Source organism: Spermophilus citellus, assembly GCF_964194105.1.
Source record: "Spermophilus citellus genome assembly, chromosome: 6".
In the NCBI taxonomy this organism is placed as follows: Eukaryota; Metazoa; Chordata; class Mammalia; order Rodentia; family Sciuridae; genus Spermophilus; species Spermophilus citellus.
In genome coordinates this window covers 32,153,122-32,172,667 of record NC_138187.1, presented here as the reverse complement: position 1 = coordinate 32,172,667, position 19,546 = coordinate 32,153,122, and the positions used below count along the sequence as shown (strand labels likewise).

General features: G+C 36.7%; 1 protein-coding gene across 1 annotated transcript in view; it reads left to right on the top strand.

Moving 5' to 3' along the window:
- Positions 1–19,546, top strand: part of LOC308650638 (cytochrome P450 3A9-like) — a gene marked incomplete at both ends in the record, with an annotated part of 162,639 nt that overhangs the window by 4,797 nt on the left and 138,296 nt on the right. Inside the window, 8 exons of the mRNA XM_081296820.1 lie at positions 4,062–4,155; positions 5,178–5,230; positions 6,771–6,870; positions 8,984–9,097; positions 9,355–9,443; positions 10,103–10,251; positions 16,843–16,970; positions 18,561–18,627. Of these exons, the coding sequence (XP_081152946.1) occupies positions 4,062–4,155; positions 5,178–5,230; positions 6,771–6,870; positions 8,984–9,097; positions 9,355–9,443; positions 10,103–10,251; positions 16,843–16,970; positions 18,561–18,627 (794 nt within the window). The remainder of the gene's footprint in view (positions 1–4,061; positions 4,156–5,177; positions 5,231–6,770; positions 6,871–8,983; positions 9,098–9,354; positions 9,444–10,102; positions 10,252–16,842; positions 16,971–18,560; positions 18,628–19,546) is intronic.

The window sequence follows — 19,546 nt, the reverse complement described above, 5'->3', positions numbered from 1 at the left end:
AAGTATATCCATTTGGTGATGGTTGATATATTCGATATATGTCAGTTAAGTCTAGGTTATTGATTGTGATGTTGAGTTCTATAGTTTCTTTATTCAACTTTTGTTTGGAGGATCTGTCCCATGGTGAGAGACGTGTGTTGAAGTCACCCATAATTATTGTGTTGTGGTCTATTTGATTCTTGAACTCGAGGAGAATTTGTTTTATGAATGTTGCAGCACCATTATTTGGTGTATAAATATTGATAACTGTTATGTCTTGTTGGTGAATGGTTCCTTTTAACAGTATATAATGTCCTTCCTTATCCCTTTTGATTAACTTAGTCTTGAAGTCGATTTTATTCGATATGAGGATGGCCACCCCTGCTTGCTTACGAGGGCCGTGTGCGTGGTATATTTTTTCCCATCCTTTCACCTTCAGCCTGTGGATGTCTTTTCCAATCAGACGTGTCTCCTGAAGGCAGCATATTGTTGGATTTGTTTTTTTAATCCATGATACCAGCCTATGTCGCTTTATTGGAGAGTTTAAGCCATTAACATTCAGAGTTACTATTGATATATGTTTTGTACTTCCATCCATGTTTGATTATTTATCCTTTTTTTAAAAAATTTAGTTTGTTTCTCCATGATTATCTTTCCCCCCGCCCTCTGTCTTTACCGAGGCACTTCCTACTGATGGTTTTGGTTATTGTTTTTCATTTCTTCCTCGTGTAGTGTTTTGCTCAAAATGCTTTGCAATGCTGGTTTTCTGGCTGCAAATTCTTTTAAATTTTGTTTATCATGAAAGATTTTTATTTCGTTGTCATACCTGAAGCTTAATTTTGCTGGATACAGAATTCTTGGTTGGCATCCATTGTCTTTCAGTGTTTGAAATACATTGTTCCATGACCTTCTTGCTTTCAGCGTCTGTGATGAAAAATCAGTTGTTAACCTTATTGGTTTACCCCTGAATGTAATCTGTCTCCCTTCTCTTGTAGCTTTTAATATTTTCTCTTTGTTCTGTATATTGGATATCTTCATAACAATGTGTCTTGGCGTTGGTCTACTGTGATTTTTTGTGCTCGGTGTCCTGTATGCATCTTCAATTTGTATATCTGTTTCCTTTTTTATTTCTGGAAAGTTTTCTGTAATTATTTCATTCAGCAGGTTACTCATTCCCTTGGTTTGAATCTCTGTACCTTCTTCTATCCCGATGACTCATAAGTTTGGTTTTTTTATGTTATCCCATAACTCTTGGATGTTTTTTTTGTGAGTTTTTTTTACCAGCCTTTCTGAGTTGGCTAGACTGTTTTCAAGATGATATATTTTGTCTTCATTATCTGACGTTCTGGCTTCTACTTGCTCCACTCTGTTAGTGATACTCTCAATTGAGTTTTTACTTTGGTTTATCATTTCCTTCATTTCTAGAATTATTGTTTGATTATTTTTTATAATCTCTATCTCCTGATAAAGATGCTTAACTTCTTCTTTTATCTGTTTATGTAATTCATTCTCAATGTGTTCTTTCGCTGCTTGAATTTGCTGTCTTGTATCCTCTTTAAGGTTCCATTCCATCTGTCCAAGGTGTTCCTTGAGTTCTTTATATGACCATTTTTCTGATGACTCTAGGTCCTCCTGAATATTTAGGCTGTCCTGCATTGTTTTTACTCCTTTTCTTCCTTGCTTTTTGAAGCTGCTCATGTTACTTCTTGTTCTGTTTGACTGCTGAGTTACTGTTTACTCCTATAAATTTATTTGATGCTTGGGAGGAAAGGTATTAGAAGGGAAGGGAAGAAGTCACTAAAGAGAATGAGAGTAATCAGGTAGAATTCAAGGAAGGGGGGATAAGGTAATTGAAAGGAATGAAAAGACAAAAGAAGAAAAAAATAGGAAATAAAAAAAGAAAAATTAAAAAAAAATAAAATTAAAATTAAAATTAGAAGAAAAAAAATTTAAAAAAATTGTAGAAAAAATTTAAAAAAACAACAAGAAAGAAAAATGAAAATGAAAGAACAACCCAAATCAAAAAAAAAGAGAGAAAAGAAAAAAGAAAAAAAACTAATAAATGCAGTCTCAGAGTTTGATTAACTTCTCTTCCAGTAGGTGGCGCTGTGCCCACCAGGCCAAGTTTCTCCTGTCAATACGTGGGAACCAATCACTGTGCAGCAGCTCCTCCTCCCAGACTGGGCGAGTCTCCAATCCTGAGTGTCTAAGGCCTCCTCTTGTGTCTAGTCACTTCCCCACTTTTCCTCTAGTCAGGCCCCTCTCACGGGTGCCGCTCACCAAAATACTGGCTACATGCCAGGTCTGCTGCTCCCGGGAGCCCTGTTTTCATGAACGACTTGGCACACTCTTCCAGTTTGCCATTCCATCAGACCCTAAGTTTGTAGCGCTTGGGGCTGAGAATCCTCAGTGAATTTTACTTGCCCTCCGGTAGCCACGCCCCCGGTAGCTGGTGCAAGAGACCTCAGCTGTCAGCACTGGTGGGAGCGGTAGTTCCGCGCCACGGATCCCGCGCCACGGGTCCCGTGGCACCTCTGATTCCCTCGGTCTGGCTATCGTGCTCACGGGAGAGCTGGGAGGGGCCCTTACAGCAGAGCTGGAAGGGGCCCTTAAGGTTTCCCCGATGTGTGGAGAGGGAAGGCTAGGGAATTACACACCTGTAGCCGCAGGTTTCAATGAAGTTATCTCCTCTGCCACAGTCTGATGATGTCAGTTCTCTGCCATGGTGGTATCTCTTGCAAATGGCGACAGTTCGTTTCCCTTTGCCAGGTGACCAATGCAACGAGTGGGTCCTTACTGTCTCTCCCAAGCCCCGTTTCAAACCTGTGGCCACTACCTATGAAGGCTCGGTAGGCATTTACCTCCGTAGGATGAGAAGGCCCGACCAGCTGTTTCAGCCGGATGGATTAGTGCTGAGTCACAGATATTTGTCTGCGGGAAGCAGGCGAACGGGACTTGAATTCAGCCGATCTGGGCTCAGTGTGTGTTCTGAGAGGCCCAGACTGTTCGCCCCAGATCCACGTCAGCTCAGCATTGCCTAGTGATCCTGAGCAAACAGATTTAGGTTGTTTACGACTCCCTATGCCTGCACAGATGAAGAGGTCAGAGACTTGATCTCTCTGCGCCCGCCATGTTGGAATCTTTGACTTCTATCTTAAATCCACTTTTATAAGGGTAGGCATTCATAGTGATGTGAAAATAGAAAATATAAACCTGGTTGCAACAATTGAAGTAAAGGGTAGTACTCAGGCTTTTGTTACATCAATTTTCCCTCCAGTGGCATTTTAAAATTAATGGAAATGTTTTAATTTCATTCTGTTCAATTTCTTTGAGGTAAGTTCCTCATGTTCCTTCTGAAGGTCAAAATAGGACTCGTGGATTCTGTATTTGTGAAAACCAATCTGTTTAAAAATGACCTCATCTTTTTGAACAATTGAAGAAATATTAATTTAATACATACATCCATGATGTAGATTGTGCATGTCTTTAAATGCACCTGCCCAGCTGGTTATTCTTACTCAACAGTTTCCTGTATGCCAGTGTTCTTAATCTCTTACAGCAGATGAGTAAGGGACAATGTGGACCAGGGATGCAATAAAAGGCATCCAAATAGGAATTATGAAAAAGTGGGAGATTATTCCTCTCTGCTCAAGGAAGAAGACCAAGAGTGTGGACAGCCCCCACTGGAGGCCCCTAGAGGGGCCAACATGATGGTATCAAGTCAGCTTCCTAAACTGACACCAGTGAATGAGGTGACCTGGAAGAAATCTAGGCTGAATTGCTCAGGAATTTTCAAGTTCATGTTTGGAGGACTTATATCAGATATTTACTGTAGCATTGGGAGCCTCATGATGGAATTAGCTGCTTTGAGCTAGTTAATATGACTTTTGTGGTCCCTCAGGGAATGTGAGAGAGGAGATGATGAGCAGATATAATTAGGGCCATTGGAGTTTTTGTTGTTATTTATGGCTTACATGTTATCTGCCTGGCTTCACTGTTCCCATTCTTGAATCAGTGACTCGTGAGCCTCTATATACACACAGTCACAATCCCTTGACCTGGATTTCTCTTCCACTTTGTAGATATGGGACCTATTCACATGGATATTTTAAGAAGCTGGGAATTCCAGGGCCAACACCTCTGCCCTTTTTTGGAACTCTTCTTAATTATCGCCGGGTGAGTGTCATTTGAACTCCCTGTTTTGCCTCCTATAATTGCACACATCTGCTTAGTTACATCAGTAGAAATTCAGCTCCATGAGAGAAGTTTCAAGATTTCTAAGCTTCATAAACTGTGTGAGGGCCCCATCCAAAGCACAGTCTGGTTTACCCTGGGGCTCTGTTTACAACTCCTCATAGTGTCAGGTTCACTTCTGTTGATGAGCTCAGGACTCTGGCACAAACACACTGTAATCTGTGGACTTTCTGTTCAGACTGAGAGCATTCTCACAGTTTTCTTTTTTCTCAGTGCAGATTCTAGGAAGATACACTCATACCTCTGGGATGCTTTATTTGCACAGTTAAAATATTACAAATGAGGAAGATTAATTGCTCAGTTTCTATGATGAAAACTCAGAGCCAGTGTTTACCTATCTGTGTTCTATGTGCAGAGAAGTAGCATCTCCCCTTTTCCTAGGTTGACACCGGAAAGCAAGTCCACTTTTTATGTGCTCACTATCTCACTTACTTACTCAACAATATGATTGTGACAACATAAATCTCCTAGGCTAGAAGAGGTTGCTGGTATCTTTAACTTCCTAATGCTACCAGAATTTTAGAGACAACATGAGATAAATTAAAATGATACTGGATGAGGAGACAAAAGATGGCCCTGGGAAACACTCATTTTCTCTCACTTTGGGTTTCCTCATGTGCCCATGGAGGTAATAATTCAGAAGGTCCCAGTATTTCTGAGACAACATAAATAGAAGAAGAAATAATGCAGAAGAGAAGCATGTTGTATTCATAGACAAGGGCAATTAGTTGAGTATGTATAATAATTAGAGAAAATTTAAGTGACTTTACATATTTCATTTCAAATATTGCATATTTTCTCTTTTCTCCTCAGAAGCCTCTGAGTAAGAGCTTCTCTCTAACCACCTGTTAGGAACATCAAACCTGATTTCATGGGATTTGGGTCATTTGATGTGATGTCAGTATATTTACAATAATGGAATTTCATTTTGTTCTTCTTCCTAGGGCTTTTTTAATTTTGATGCAGAATGTTATAAAAAGTATGGAAAAACATGGGGGTGAGTATTCTGGAAATTTCTCTTTGGTAGACTCGTTATGATGTGGCACCCCAATGTGTGAGGACAATCTCAGCCCAGAGCTTTTGGGATACAACCCTCTGTGCTGCAAAGTCCTTGGAGGCTTGTACTGCCAAGGGTCCTGCATCTCATCTGGAGTTGGGTTCCATAGTGTGATTTAGGTTGACAGTGTTGCATGTTTTGGCTTTTCTCCTGCCTTTGATGACCCAGAGTCTCCTAGCCGTACTTTATGTCCAGTGTCTGGTTATTCCAATCTTCCCCATTTTTGTTTGTTTTAGACTCCTTTAATTGAATAATATGTATTATTTGACAACTTTTTTTTTTATTGTGGGCTTATAAGTCTATGACATCATCTTTTTCCTCATTGATGTTTAAAAGCAAAATTCCATTATTTAATTTTCAGATTTAATGCATGCTTTTGAACACATGGCTGGGAGGTACTGAGAAGCAGATGGGAAGTCCTTCTGCTCAGTTTTCTTCATTTCCTTTACTTTTTTTCTTCTTTTTTATTGTCATCATTATTGTTGCTCATATGCCATTTTTAAGTTTTCAGCGTTGGCTTTTCAATGAAGTAGACCCAAGCATTTCTTTCTCTCCTTCATCCATTTGATGTTAAGACCAGACATAGAATGTAGTTCCACCAGTGAGTTCCCTGGTGGATTGATGGGGTTTATATTGGAGGGTGGCCTCAGCTAACTATAGCAACTATTCCCTTTCAGAGCTGGTGGGGGTTTGGTGAGAGCCATAGAAGAGGGGTAATCATTTTGCTCTACACTAAAAATAGTGGTAGAAGACATTGACTCTTCTTCTCCATCTTCTTTCATCAATCCACAGAAATCCACAGGGCTGACCACAGTGTTCTGCTCAGTTGACATGGCCTATAGATACCATGTGATCCAGTGACATAACATTCCCTGCTGGATCTCCAAAGGCTCCACTCCAGCTACCACTTGCAAAACTTAGTAATTGTGACCAGTTAGCCAACTATCTGCCTTCAATTTTTTTCACTAACCTAATAGCCTTTTGAATAATCCAATATTTTATGATGTGAAAAGTTATGGAGACTATGGGCTAAGGCTGTAGCTCAGTGGCAGAGCACTTGCCTATCACATGTGAGGCACTGGTTTTGATCCTTAGAACTATATAAAAATTAATAAATAAAGGCATTCTGTCCACCTACAATTACAATAAATAATAAATGAATTTAGTTATGGAAAGTAGTGTAGGCAATACTATTATATTCACCATCTAGATTTAACAAGTGTTGCAATGCTATTTCTAATTATGATCTCTTAGGAGTGTATTTTGTCTCTACATTTCTCTTCCTACCTACTTTAACTACTTTACCCTTTATGCTATGAAGACTCCAGTGGCTTCTGTGGTCAGAATCCCCAACCAGAACTTCATGTTGCTATGTATTGTAGGACTAGGCAGGTGGAATAGGTAACCTCAGGATCAAAGTCTGGATTTCTGCTGCAGAATCTGGCCTGTTAGATTTAATCAGCCCTATTTTCTAACACAGCATATATGATGGTCGACGGCCTGTTTTGGTTATTACGGAGCCCAGCATTATCAAAACAGTGCTCATCAAAGAATGTTATTCTGCCTTCACTAACCGACGGGTAAGCATTTACTTTTCAACATTTTAACATTTATTTAGTTATTTTTAAGTTTTTAATTTATTCTTTCCAGTTATGCACAACCCTAGAATGTAGTTTGACATATTATACATACATGACCTACAACTTCACAAGCCTGTGTTTGGACATAATGTTGAGTTTTTCTGGTTGTGTATTCATATATGAACACAGGAAAGTTATGTCTGATTCATTCTACAGTCTTTCCTATTACCATCCCCTCACCCTTCCCTTTGTTCCCCTTTGTCTAACCCAAAGTAACATTTATTTATTTATTTATTAACTCAATTTTTATCCTGAGATATTTATAAATTCAGAGGGCATTCCTTGCCAAAAACATTACCAGGCAGTTGCATGTATAATTTATTATGTTTTACCCAAAGATAATTTCTTACATGACTATAAATTTATTAAGTTCCTATTTCTATAGTAACAGGAAATTGATACAATATAGGCTTTTTATTTTCATTTTTCCTGTTTTGTGTGCCTATATGTATGAGTGTACAGCTCTGTGCAAATTTATCACATTCCTACATTTGTGTAGATTTGATTGTGTTTTTAATGTGTTTTCACCAGTTCTTCATTAACCTTAGAAATGTGCCTGGTTTCTTTTGTGTTTACCACATTGGTCAATGTTTGCACTTACAAATAGGTAAAATCCTATCTGTATGCCTTTTATTTATTTTTCTTTTCCTCTGACATCAGCTGGGAGTTCCAGTGTGAGGTTGAATAAGAGCCAGTAGAGTGAACATTTCTTTTGAAGGATATAGACTTTAATCTTCCAAAGTTTACCCCAATTTTAGATGAGGCTGATGTGTGTGTGTGTGTGTGTGTGTGTGTGTGTATTTCCATACAATCTCTATATTCACTTTTTAAAAACTTTGGGTGCTGGGTCTAGCTCAGTTGGAAGAGTGCTTGCCTTGCAGGTACAAAGTCTGGGGTTCAATTCCCAGCATCACAAAAAGTTTTTAAAAAACTTTGATTAATGTATGATAATATGTTCAATACATACATATATTCCACACTGCCCAAATCCAGCCTCTATTTACTTCCCAACATGTCCAAATCACTAATCTGCACTCAGATGAACGTTTTTACTTGTCTTTCTGTATATGACGGAACATACATTGTAGAATTATTCCTGATGCTTGAGAGAAAACATTCAGTTTGCCACAGTAAGTACACTGTTAGCAGAAAATGGATTTTTGTACTCTTTGTCAAGTTGAAGAAACTTCCCTCTGTTCCTAATCTCCTAAATTTTTACAGTGAATGAATTGCTTAACACCTCACCATTGCTTATTTACTCAAGTTTATCAACTTGAAATAGTAAGTAACACCATTGCCGAGGCTGGCTTTGAACTTGCGAGCATCCTGTCTCAGACTCCCAAGCTGCTGGGATTACAGGCATGTATCACTGTGCCTGACTGGAAGCATACATTTTAATACAAAAATGTATTTTAGATGATGGAACTAAATTTCAAGGGATTTGCTTTTGTGGGCTAGCACCCAGGTGAAAAATAGAATTATCTTCCTTTCCCCCTCTGCCCTTGTAGAAAATATTGGAAGAACTTCCACTAATAACTTGTGTTTTTCCTGTATTACACTTATATTCCAAATCCTTTAAGTTTCAAATATTATTATTTTTAAAATTATCATATGTAACCTCCCCTTTATCAAGATGCTTATGCTGTAAATGCATGTAAAGACAGAATTGATCTTAGGTAACATACAGTTGACCAAGAACACCTGATATCTGTCACCAACCCATTTCTGCTCTGCATAGCCCTGGAGGTTGTACTAGGTCTTCTTCCTGTCTATTCCCATGGAAAAAGCTTCCAACCAAGGGGAATTTTACATCTAAACAAAGGTTGCAATATAAAGTCCAAAAATGGTGTGAGGTGCCTGGGTGTCTCTTCCAAACTCACAGGAGGCTAGGCACTTGGAATAAATACTGTTGAGTATCTGACATAGTGCTAGCTACCTAGTAGGCAGTCACTAAACATTTTTTTAAGTAAATCATGCTTGTTTAACAAACTTTTGCAGCTTTTGAGACCTCCAAATTTATGTAGGACAAAATCTCTTTTCCTCTGGGCTCTAGGATTTTGGTCCAGTGGGATTTATGAAAAAAGCCATCTCTTTGTCTGAGGATGAAGAGTGGAAGAGAATAAGAACACTGCTGTCTCCAACCTTCACCAGTGGAAAACTCAAGGAGGTAATAAAATAGGAGGGCTTTTCATTGGAAAGAATAAATCTGGGAATGGGTAGAAAGTGAGATAGATAGTAGTCCCTTTACAAGGGATAGTCCTCTGAATTTGAACTTCCTAAAAATGTTCTTTTGTCTTTATGTTTTAGAAGAGATATAGTAAGATTCATTATAAATGTCTCATACTTCTTCATCCTGGGAAAACCATAGCCTTGGGGACTGAGTCTCCTCACTGAACTATGGGTGATCTTGTGTTTTGTGCATAGATGTTCCCCATCATTAACCAGTATGGAGATGTGTTGGTGAAAAACATGAGACTGGAATCAGAGAAGGGCAAATTTATCAACTTGAAAGAGTAAGTAGCAGGGCAGCTCTGGCATTCCAAGCTCTACCAGGACCCCCTCCAACTGCCTGCCACAGAACTGAATTCCAAATGTTGAGCTTGTACAATGAGCAGACAAAGCAAGAGTTTGGAGTCACAACTCCAACTGTTCTTCTAAGAAGGAGGTGCTCCCAGGAGGAGTCAGGGAAGCTGAGGGAGAAAGGATCTCTCCTGTATCCACCAAGGTTTGATATACTAGAAGACAAAGTACTGTCAAGGTCACCTTTTTTTGAGCCCTCTGGGAAGACTCAGTTATTCTACCCTTGTCCTGCTGAAGCTCAGTTTGTATACAACTGTCATCATCCACATTCTATTTGTGCTACTGTAGTGTGTCTGATTATGGATCTGATTCCTGTGTGGGTGAACTTCTTGAGTTCAGAGGTGAGTCTAACTCACCTCACTGTCCCTATCAGTCCTGGAACAAGGTAAGTACCTCATTTGCAACTCATAAAGGCCTCATAGTCAGTGTGAAGGGATCATGGACTCATAGTCCAGCAGAAAACTGTGACAGTGTGTGGCTCATTGCTTGTCTTGCCTGGGTATGTGAACTTCCTCCTACTTCTTGCTGCATGTGTAGTAGAAGGATTGGGAAGATGCACTGATTTTAACTTTCCATGTCTTTCTCTATTCAGCATTTTTGGGGCCTACAGCATGGATGTGATCACTGCTACATCATTTGGAGTGAACATCGATTCCCTGAACAACCCACAAGATCCCTTTGTGGAGAAAGTCAAGAAGCTCTTAAAATTTGATTTCTTTGACCCTTTGCTCCTCTCAATAAGTATGTGGACTACCATGTTATTCGTTTCCTCTCTCTATTTAAAGAAGATCATTATTGATACATAATTAACATACCTTTTAATTACCCCACTTAATTTATACAATTAAATGGTTTTCAGTACAAAGATATACTCAGCCATCACTAGTGACCATTTGTCAACTCAGAAGCAGGCTATCATATCATTATCAACTCTCTATTCCCCAAGCCTAAGCAACCATGGATCTATTTTCTGACTCTATAGATTTGCTGATACTGTGAATTTTCTATTAATGAATCCCACAGTATGTGGCTTTGCATGTCTGACTTCTTTCATTTATCATTGTGTTTTCAAATTCTTCCATCCTGAAGCATGTGTGAGTACTTCATTTCTTTTTTAAAAGAAATTATTTATTTATTTGTTCTAATGAATTATACATGTCAGCAGAATGCATTTCACTACATAAAACACAAATGGAGCACATGTTCCTAGGGTAATGATGTCCATCTCATTCAACCATCTTTCCTACACTCATCCCCCCTCCGTTTCCCTTGCCCTATCCAAACTTCCTTCATTCCTCAGATGACCCTCCCACCCATTATGGATCAGCATCCACTTATGAGAGAAAATATTTGGCTTTTGTTGTTTTGGGATTGGCTTACTTCACTTAGCATGATATTCTCCAACTCCATCCATTTATCTGAAAATGCCATGATTTTATTCTCTTTTAATGCTGAATAAGATTCCATTTTGTATATGAACCACATTTTCTTTATCCATTCATCTGTTGATGGGAATCTAGGTTGGTTCTGCAGTTTAGTTATTGTGAATTGAGCTGCTATAAACATTGATGTGGCTGCATCACTGTAGTATGCTGATTTTAAGTCCTTTGGGTATAAACAGAGAAGTGGGATAGCTGGGTCAAATGGTGGTTCCATTCCAAGTTCTCTGAGGAATTTCCATACTTCTTTCCAAAGTGGTTGCACCAATTTACAGGCACATCAGCAATGTAAGTGCCTTCCCCCGCAAATTCTCACCAACATATATTTTTGCTTGTATTCTTCATAACTGCCATTCTGACTGGAGTGAAATGAAATCTTAGAGTAGTTTTGATTTGCATTTCTCTAATTACTAGAGATGTTGAACATTTTTTCATATATTTTTGTTGCTCAATTGTATATCTTCTTCTGAGAAATGTCTGTTTAATTCCTTAGCCCATTTATTGATAGGGTTATTTGTTGTGCTGTTTTTTTTGTGTTAAGTTTTTTGAATTTTTTATATATCCTGGAGATTAGTGCTCTATATGATGTGCATGTTGTAAAAATTTGCTTCCATTCTTTAGGCTCTCTCTCCACCTTATTGATTGTTGCTTTTGTTGATAAGAAACTTTTCAGTTTGAATCCATCCCATTTATTGTTTCTTGATTTTATTTCTTGTACTTTAGGAGTTAAGGAAATCAGAGTCTAATCTGACATAATGAAAGTTTGGGCCTACTTTTTCTTCTATTAGGTGCAGGGTCTCTGGCCTAATTCCTAGGTTCTTGATTCATTGTGACTTAAGTTTTGTGTATGGTGAGAGGTAGGAACTTAATTTCATTTTGCTACATATGGATTTTGAGTTGTCCCAGAATCATTGTTGAAGAGGTTTTTTTCCCCAATGAATGTTTTTGGCACCTTTGTCTAGTATGAGATAACTGATTTTGTGTAGGTTTGTCTCTGTATCTTCTGTTCTTTACTATTGGTCTACATGTCTGTTTGGGGGCCAATATGGATTTCCAGTTTTGCCAGCACCATTTGTTGAATAGGCTCTTTTCCCCAGTGAATGTTTTTGGCACCTTTGTCTAGTATGATATTCATGTGGGTTTGTCTCTGTGTCCTCTATTCTGTACCATTGGTCAACAAGTCTATTTTGGTGCAGATACCATGCTGTTTTTGTTACTATAGCTCTGTGGTATAGTTTAAGATCTGTTATAGTGATGTGATAGCTATTCTGGGTCTCTTATTTTTCCAAATAAATTTTATGATTGCATTTTCTATTTCTTGAAGAACATCATTGGGATTTTAATAGGGATTGCATGAAATGTGTATAACACTTTTGTAGTATGGATTTGCCAGAATTTAATTGAGACATTTTGCATCTATGTTCATTAAAGATATTGGTCTGAAATTTTCTTTTGTTGATGTGTGTTTGGCTGGTTTAGGGATCAGAGTGATACTGGCTTCATAGAATGAGTTTGGAAGTGTTCCGTCTTTTGCTATTTCATGGAATAATTTGTGGAGTATTGGTATTAGGTCTTCTTTGAAGGTCTTATGAAAATCTGTTTGGTCATGGCTCTTATTTGTATGTAGGCTTTAGATGGTGTCTTCTATTTCCTTGCTTGAAATTGATCTGTTTAATTTGTGTATATTAGTTTGATTCAGTTTGGGTAGATCATGACTCTAGAAATTTGTCATTGTATTCGATATTTTCTATTTGATTGGAGTATAAATTTTCAAAATTGTTTCTAATTATCTTCTGTATTTCAGATGTGTCCATCATGATATTTCCTTCATTATCACAAATTTTATTAATTTAAGTTTTCTCTCTCTTTATTCGTGTGGCTAAGGGTTTATGAATTTTGTTTTTTTCAAAGAACCAGCTTTTTGATTTGACAATTTTTTCAATTGTTTCTTTTGTTTCAGTCATTGATTTCAGCTCTGATTTTAATTATTTCCTGTCTTCTACTATTTTTAATGTTGATTGTTCTTTTTGGGGGGGCTTTGAGATGTAATGTTAGGTCCTTTATTTATTGACTTTTTCTTATTTTAAGGAATGAACTCCATGCAATGAACTTTCCTCTTAGTAGTGCCTTCATAGTGTCCCAGATATTTCAATATGTTGTATCAGTGTTCTCTTTTACCTCTAAGAATTTTTTAATCTCCTCTCTGATGTTTTCTGCTATCCCTTGCTCATTCAGTAGCATATTATTTAGTCTCCAGGTGTTGGAGTAGCTTCTATTTTTCATTTATCATTAATTTCTAATTTCATTCCATTTTAATCTGATGGCATCCAGGGTATTTGCTAAGAGTTGTATTTGCTAAGAGTTGCTTTGTGGCATAATATATGGTCTATTTTAGAGGAGAATCCATGTGCTGCTGAGAAGAAAGTGTATTCACTCATTGATGGATGAAATATTCTCTATATGTCTGTTAAATCTAAGTTATTGATTGTATTATTGAGTTCTATAGTTTCTTTGTTTGGAAGATCTATCCAGTGGTGAATAAGGTGTGTTAAAGTCACCCAGTATTATTGTATTGTGGTCCATTTTACTCTTGAAATTGAGAAGAGTTTGATGAATGTAAATGGCCTTTCCATGTTATCCCATAATTCATTGTTTGGGGCATAAGTATTTATAATTGTTATTTCTTGTTGATGAATGTTTTTTTAAGCAGTATGAATGTCCTTCTTTATTCCTTTTGATTAACTTTGGCTTGATGTCTACTTTATTTGATATGAGGATGGAAACCTGTGCTTGTTTACACAGTCCATGTGAGTGGTATATTTATTCCCAACATTTCACCTTCAGTTTGTGGATGTCTTTTCCTATGAGAAAAGTCTCTTGAAGGCAGCATATTGTTGGTTTTGTAAAAAATCCAATCTGCCAGTCTATGTCTTTTGATTGATGAGTTTAGACCATTAACATTCAGGGAAATATGGTTAATATTTCCAGTCATTTTGCTTTATTTTTGGTTTTTAACTTGACTTGGTTTCTCCTTTGATTGGCTTCTCCTTTAGTGTAGTTCCTCCCTTTGCTGATTTTAATTGTTGTTTTTCATTTTTTCTTCATGGAATATTTTGCTAAGGATGTTCTCTAGTCCAGGCTTTCTAGTTGTAAGTTCTTTTAATTTTTGTTTATCATGGAAGGTTTTCATTTTATCATGAAATCTAAAGCTTAATTTTGCTGGATATAGGATTCTTTATTGGCATCCATTTTCTTTCATAGTTTGGTATATATTGTTCCTGGACCCTCTAGCTTTGAAGGTCTGGGTTTAGAAATTTGCAGAGATACTAATTGATTTCCTCCTATATGTAATCTGATTCCTTTCTCTTTTGGCTTTTAAATTTATTTCCTTATTCTGTATGTTAGGCATTTTCATTGTTATTACCCTTGTAGATCTGTTGTGATTTTGTACACTTGGTGTCCTATAAGCCTTTTGTATTTGATTTTCCTATTCATTATTCACGTTTGGAAAAGATACTGATATTATTGCATTAGATAAATTGTTCATTCCTTTGTTTTGGAACTCTATGCCTTCCTCTATGTCAATAATTCTCACATTTGGCCTTTTCATGTTATTCCATAATTCATGAATGTTCTGCTCATGGTTTCTTATCATCTTTACTGTGTGGTCAACTTTACTTTCAAGATTATATATTTTGTCTTTATTGTCTGAGGTCCTATCTTTCAAGTGATCTCGTCTGTTTGTGATGATTTCTATTGAGTTTTAAATTTGGTTTATCGTTTTCTTCATTTCAAGGATTTCTTTTCCTTTTTATCTTTTTTGTAGAATCTCTATCTCCTTATTGAAGTAATCTTTTGCTTCCTGTGTTTGCCTATGTAGCTCTTTATTGAAATGACCTTTTGTTACCTGTGTTTGCTTTCTTATATCATCCTTTAATTCACAGAACATTTTAATTACATACATCCTGAACTTCTTCTTGGACATCTCTTCTGCTGTGCTGGCCATTGATTCTAGTAATGTATCTTGGTTTGTTTGGGGCACTTTTTTCCCTTGTTTTTTTCATATTGTTTGTGTGTCTTTCCCTTTAGCAGTGTAGATCCAATGTATTAGAGTTTTTATCGATAGACTTATAGTGTCCCTGAAGGATTCCATTACCTCTCCTTTAAGGAAGAGATCAATATTAACATATCCCAATGCAAACAATATTCAGGCTTAATTAAACCAAATAGCTTCTATTGAGATGTTTACAGTTTTGTCACAATAGACAGAAATGGTGAGTTTAATTATTATCAACCATGTAGAGGTAGGTTGCAAAAGGATCTACAGTTTATAATGGTGGACAAAGAGAGAACATGGAGGAGGGGTTAGGATGAGATTTTAAGGAGGTAGGAGATGAGTATATAGAGTTATTAGATCTTAGGAAACATAAAAGAGGAATCAAAAGATGTTGGCTAGTAGCAGGAGAAAAGAGAGAAAGAGACTTTGGGGAGACAGATAAGTGGGAAATAGAGAGAGAGAGAGAGAGAGGTGGAGGTAGAGAAGAGAACAACAAATTATTTCATTTGCTAATATTCTGTTGAGATTTTGCATCCATAATTATAAGATATATCAGTTTGTAGTTCTCCTGTGTTATCTTTGTGTTAAGTCTTAGGATTAGGCTAATATGGGCATTTTAGGATCTTTTACAAGTGTTAACTGTACTCTATATTTAAAAAATACTTGATATTTCTATGAATGTTTGTAAAGAGGTAAAGAATTGGTATTAGTTTTTTAATGTTTGGTAGAAATGTCCATGAAACATCTGGACCTGAGCTTCACTTTGTAGAAAAGTTCTTAGTTTCTAATTTAGTCTCATCACCTGATGTATGTAAATATATATTTTGTATTACTTTTTGTGTCAGTTTCTGTTTTGTGTATTTTTAGGAATTTGTCCATTTCATTTATGTAATTTGTTAATTGTTGTGATAATCTGATTGTTACAACATCTTTATATTTCTTTCTACGTATTTCCCTAGTTTTTATTTTGAATGCTAGTAACTGTAGCCTTTCTATTTCTGGTCAGTGTAGCTATTATTTTGCCAATTTTGTTGTGTTTTTTTTTTCCCAAAGAATTGCATTTGTTTTCACTAATTACTTCTATTGATTTTATTTTTTTATTTGATTAGTTTCCACTTTGATCCTTAATATTTTCTTCCTTTTTTACCTTTAAGTTTAATTTGCTCTCTTTTTTCATGATTTATTGTGTAAAATTTGATCATTCATTTGTGCTCTTTATTTTATGTAATAGATAAGGAATTTCCCTCTGCACAATGATGGCTTTTTCTCCATTCCACAAGTTTGATATATTATGCCTCATTTTTTCCCTTTCAATACTTTATTTGTTTCACTATATTTCTTCATTCATCCAGTGTTTATTTAGGTGGATATTGATTAATTTGCCCATACTTTGAGTTTCCCAATTTTCTTTCTAATAATGCCTTCTGGATTCCTTCTGTGGTGCTTGAGGAATACATGCTCTGTTGGTCCCATCCTGACTTCTCTTTCTTGAAGAGCATAATTAACTGCAGCATCAGACTGAAGCCTAGTTTTATCCAAAGACACGCTATTCCAGTACACGAAGGGGAAAGGGGTCAGGGTTTTCATCTTTCTCCTTTGGTCATGCCACAAAGGCAGAAGGGGCCACTGATCTCACTACTATGATGGTGGCCCTATATATGACATCTTCTTGCTCAGCCAGTGGCCTGGAGCCCAATCAGCAGTCTCAGAAGGAACAGTTCCTCTTTAGGAACCCTTATGACTTCCACTTTTCTGATTGGTAGAAAAGATGTAATTGCTCCAGGTAAATTTTACATTTTTCACTGAAGTGTCCTTTGTTTTTTCTTTCTCCTGCAGCAATATTTCCATTCCTTACTCCGATTTTTGAGGCAATGAATATCTCTATGTTTCCAAAGGATGTCACAAATTTTTTAAAGAAAGCTGTAAGCAGAATGAAAGAAAGTCGCCTTCAAGAGAAACAACAGGTAAAATCTGGTGGTGGTTACAGAGAAGGTTCATTTTTGATAACTTATTTGCCTATGGGTGAATGACTTCCATACTTCTTTGTATATTTTTAAAAGGTAGATAAAGAACTCTTGGTTGAGAATAGTATAGGGTTTCCATTTGGAGAGAATAAAGAATTTAGCATCTGGTAATAGAGATATAAGACTGAATCAGAGAGGGAACTGAATTAGAGTAAGATGTATTCCATGCTTTTTATAATTATGTCAAAATGGACTCTACTCTCATATAAATAAAAAGAACTAATAAAAAAGACTTAAATAAATAAAATTCTATATTCCAAATACTGAAAAAATAGTGAACCAAAGAGAAAGCATTTACAGTTAAATGATGGGCTTGGAATTTAGTTTGTCAAGGCATAAATATTGCTGATAGAAAAAGTCCCAAATACTCTAAAAAGGAATCCTTGTACATTGTTGAGTAGAATGTAAATTAGGACAGCCTTTATGGAAAACTGTGTGGAGGGCCCTCAGAAATCAAATACAGACCCACCGTATGATCCAGCAATCTCACTACTGGGTATCTAGCCACAGGAAGTGAAATCAGAATGTCAAAGAGAGATATGTACTCCCATGTACTCCATGCTGCACTATTTTAAAATTGTTCCTATTAATTGAGCCAAATAGATTTTGAAAACATCCATCATCAGGAAATGATAAATGCAATTAAAGATGTATTTAAACTGACATAAACATCAAACAGAATATACATATATCAAAGTAATCAGGTTACCTAGTTAATATGTACAGCTTAATGTTTTATATATCAGTTGAAATGATTTTTTAATAGAAGAAAAACATTTTATCATATCCCTTTTCTTCAATAGATAAAATTTCAACATAAAAATTATTTTTTGGTGCTTTAATTTCATCAGATTTTATATTGGCAAAGAATCATTGCATTTCCAAACCTCTCACTTTACAAAACTCTCCACAGAAGGCATCCTCAGGGTAGCTGGTACTGTCTGGCCCCCTCATGGAGCAGGCATGGGTTCTTTAGGTGAAGGTTTTGTCTCATGTATGAAGCCCAGCACAGGATGTGTGCAGGCCAGGGAGCCAAGATGGGCCCTCCAGGTTTCAGGACAAAGTTCATAGCTTCAAGCATGTTGGGATCTTTCAAGAAGCTTGCCTAAAATCTGATGATGAGCTCTAAAAATGGCAGGAGATTAATCTGTGGCATCTTAGGTGAAGAATTAAGGCAGTAAAACAAAATATTGCAGTTCAGGACTCTTCCCTGAGCAAACAAATGTAACAGGAGACAAAGCCAACCACTCTCTGGCCAGGAGGCTGTGTTCAGAATCCACAGAAGCTCACAAGCAGGGAGAGCAAAGACCAGTAGCTGTTGGACTCCACAGCCTGTTTTCACTCAGGGAAAGGTTCTACTCACCAAAGTTTATAGATGGATGCTTTTCTTCACTGATGACTTAGGAAACTCCAGCTGGACTTCTGAATTTAAAGAAGTCATAGTCTCAGAAGCGAAGATAAGTTCTGCACTCTTAATTTTTTTCTGACTTCATAATTAACCTTCTATCTTTGAAATCTCTCTGTTTCTAGCATCGGGTGGATTTTCTTCAGCTTATGATAAATTCTCAGAATTCCAAAGATGTGGAGTCTCATAAAGGTAAACAAGGTTGCTATCTCGTCTACTGATGGGGAAACTCAGAGGGAAGTGTGTTCTGGAAATGTGCAGGAGATTCTCGAGGAAGAAGAGCAATTCTACCAAGTTGCAGAAAGGCCATGCTTGGATATTATATACAGTAGCCTGAGGAACTTCCTAGAGAAACACATCTAAAACCATGTTCAAATGTTGAAGCTGATATAAACAAATATTTCTTTTACCAGCATGGTATTTTTATTCAACTTATTTTCTTACTATTTTTATTTTGATGCTCAATTTCTCCCATATTTTCCCCTGGAATCCCTTTCATGTAAGCTCCTGAGTCCTCTATTATTCTTGTCACCCTTTTAATGATTGTTTTAAAAGTAGCTTCTGTTTATTATGGCCATAGCAATATTGAACTGAAAACATAGAGGTTCTCCATGTAGTCATGCTTCACTCTTAATATCCACCACCAGAGAGTTATATTTATCACAGTTCAGGAACCTGTATTGACACACTTCTATCATTCAAAGTCCACAGATTTCCTTAGGGTTTGCTCTTGGTCTTGTACATTCTATGACATGTATCCACATTATAGTAGCATACAGTGTATTCTGTGCCCTTTTTATTCATTTTCCAAGTATTTTTTTTTGCTTTCTGATTTAAGATATTCCAGGTTTCTGCTCTATTTCTCCTGACAGCTTTGTTTTTGTTTTTGCAATTAATGGAATTTAGAAATCAAAATTTGTGATCATCTTGTAGATTTTTGCTCTTAGATACTCTCTGCAGACAAGATTTTTAACATGAAATACTTCTACATGGAGCAGAGGACAGAAATATTTCTGTATCTACTCCCATCCAATGATATAAACTATTTTTCTCTCTCCTTCAAATTTTTTCCCTAATTTACAGCTTATTTCTGTAATAAACAAATACTCCC